This window comes from Fusarium coffeatum (genome assembly GCF_003316985.1).
Source record: "Fusarium coffeatum strain FIESC_28 chromosome Unknown BRIP53273_contig_439, whole genome shotgun sequence".
Lineage (NCBI taxonomy): Eukaryota > Fungi > Ascomycota > Sordariomycetes > Hypocreales > Nectriaceae > Fusarium > Fusarium coffeatum.
In genome coordinates, this window is record NW_022158228.1 from 2 (window position 1) to 1,543 (window position 1,542).

The 1,542-nt window shown below is 46.0% G+C and overlaps 1 protein-coding gene across 1 annotated transcript; it reads right to left on the reverse strand.

Annotated features, from left to right (window-relative positions):
• Positions 1-232: 232 nt before the first annotated feature.
• On the reverse strand, positions 233-1,021 carry FIESC28_11603 (uncharacterized protein; the record flags this gene model as incomplete). Its single annotated transcript, XM_031165723.1, has 1 exon — positions 233-1,021. One exon carries the CDS (start codon positions 1,019-1,021, stop codon positions 233-235), a length of 789 nt encoding a protein of 262 aa, XP_031010218.1.
• Between the last annotated feature and the right edge of the window lie 521 nt (positions 1,022-1,542).

Sequence of the window (1,542 nt, forward strand, 5' to 3'; positions counted from 1 at the left end):
TCAGTCATCAAGTCGTACAGTGGAAATTAACCCAATTAAATAACCACCGATGAGGTGGATAAACGAACTTACCGGTCTTTGGAACAATGGTTTTGGTATTTAACAACAACTGAAAATTGTCAAGAGGCTGTCAAGCACACTACTTCTAAGGAAACTCTCAAGATGACATACAATGGTGGCTATTCAAGGAAACAGTAGGATATGTCAAACCTTTCGTCTATTCTAAGGTGGTTCAGACTTCCCGACAATCACTGGGATATACCAAGGCCTTGGGATGTCTCCCAGCCTCCTCCAGCTCTTTCCACCAGGCAAGCTGCTGGAACCTAGCATACCAACTTCTCAATAAGCTGAGTCGCTCATCTTCCAAAATTTGCAGTGAATAGCTCAGTTCCATATAGCGTACTCCTCCTGCAAGAGCTACATCAGCCAATCCAGGGTAGCCCAGTCCCTGTGTAAGCCATCCTCCTGCCTCGAGGCTCTCTGCTGCCCACTCTTGAGTCTTGAGCAAAGACCGAACCATGCCGCTCCTCGCGTGCCTTGCTACTGCAAGGCTTCGGTCCTCATCCTTCAGCCCAGACCAGATGGTCGTTACCGATGCTGCATTCTTTATATAGTGATTGCAGTCGTTGAATGCCTGAAGAACTGTCGAGTATATATCACTTGTAAGTGCGCGCCCGAAAGGCGTGGGGCTGATCATGGACGGTTTATCTGGGTAAATTTCCTCCAAGAATGCGCGAATGGAAGTGCTCTCATGGACCCAGCGTGGTGGTGTCTTGCCTGTCGTATCAACAATCCGCAGGCAAGGAGTGCTTTTGCCGACAGGCTTTGGGTCGTCAGAATTGATATCGTCTATCTTGGTACCGTTGAAAGCAAGGACATTGATTCGTAGTTTTGGGTCGTTGGTCTTGCCCTCGTACAGTTGGGCGGGGGAGTCAGCGAGGCCCTTGATCAGGAGATAGTAAACCACTTGTTTTGGAAAGAAACCCTCTAGCCAGAGGAAAAGCGTCAACTCGAAGTCCATGGTTGCGGAGGTGGTGATAGCTGAAGGTCTCGGACAGAGTGATAGCGAACCACCTGGAGACGAAGCGCATGGGCTACATTTATAGTTGTATTTGGCTGCCAAAAGTCACCGGGACCAGGGGCTATGTCTCCGGAAGGATTGTTCTATCATACACCGGAAAGTCGCCGATCAAATCAGAACAGTTGAAATCGAATGTAATATTATGAAATTAAATCTATTGCATTCTTTAATGTACCTCTTGCTTACTCTGTCAAGCATGGCGGCACTTAATGTGCGAAAGCCTTTGTGTTGGTAAGAGTTATAATTTGATTGCTGTGGGTTCGCGATAAACCAGCTTTGCTGTCTGCACAGGTCAAATTGAAATTTGGGTGCTTGCTAAACAATTATAACTCAATTTCTCTGTTATAATTGTAACATTTAGAGGAATGAATTAATGATACATTTAATTTTCAGAAGACTTTTTCTTTCCCACAACTGTTCTGACCCTAGAGGGCCTGCCTATCTTATCTCCTTATCTTATC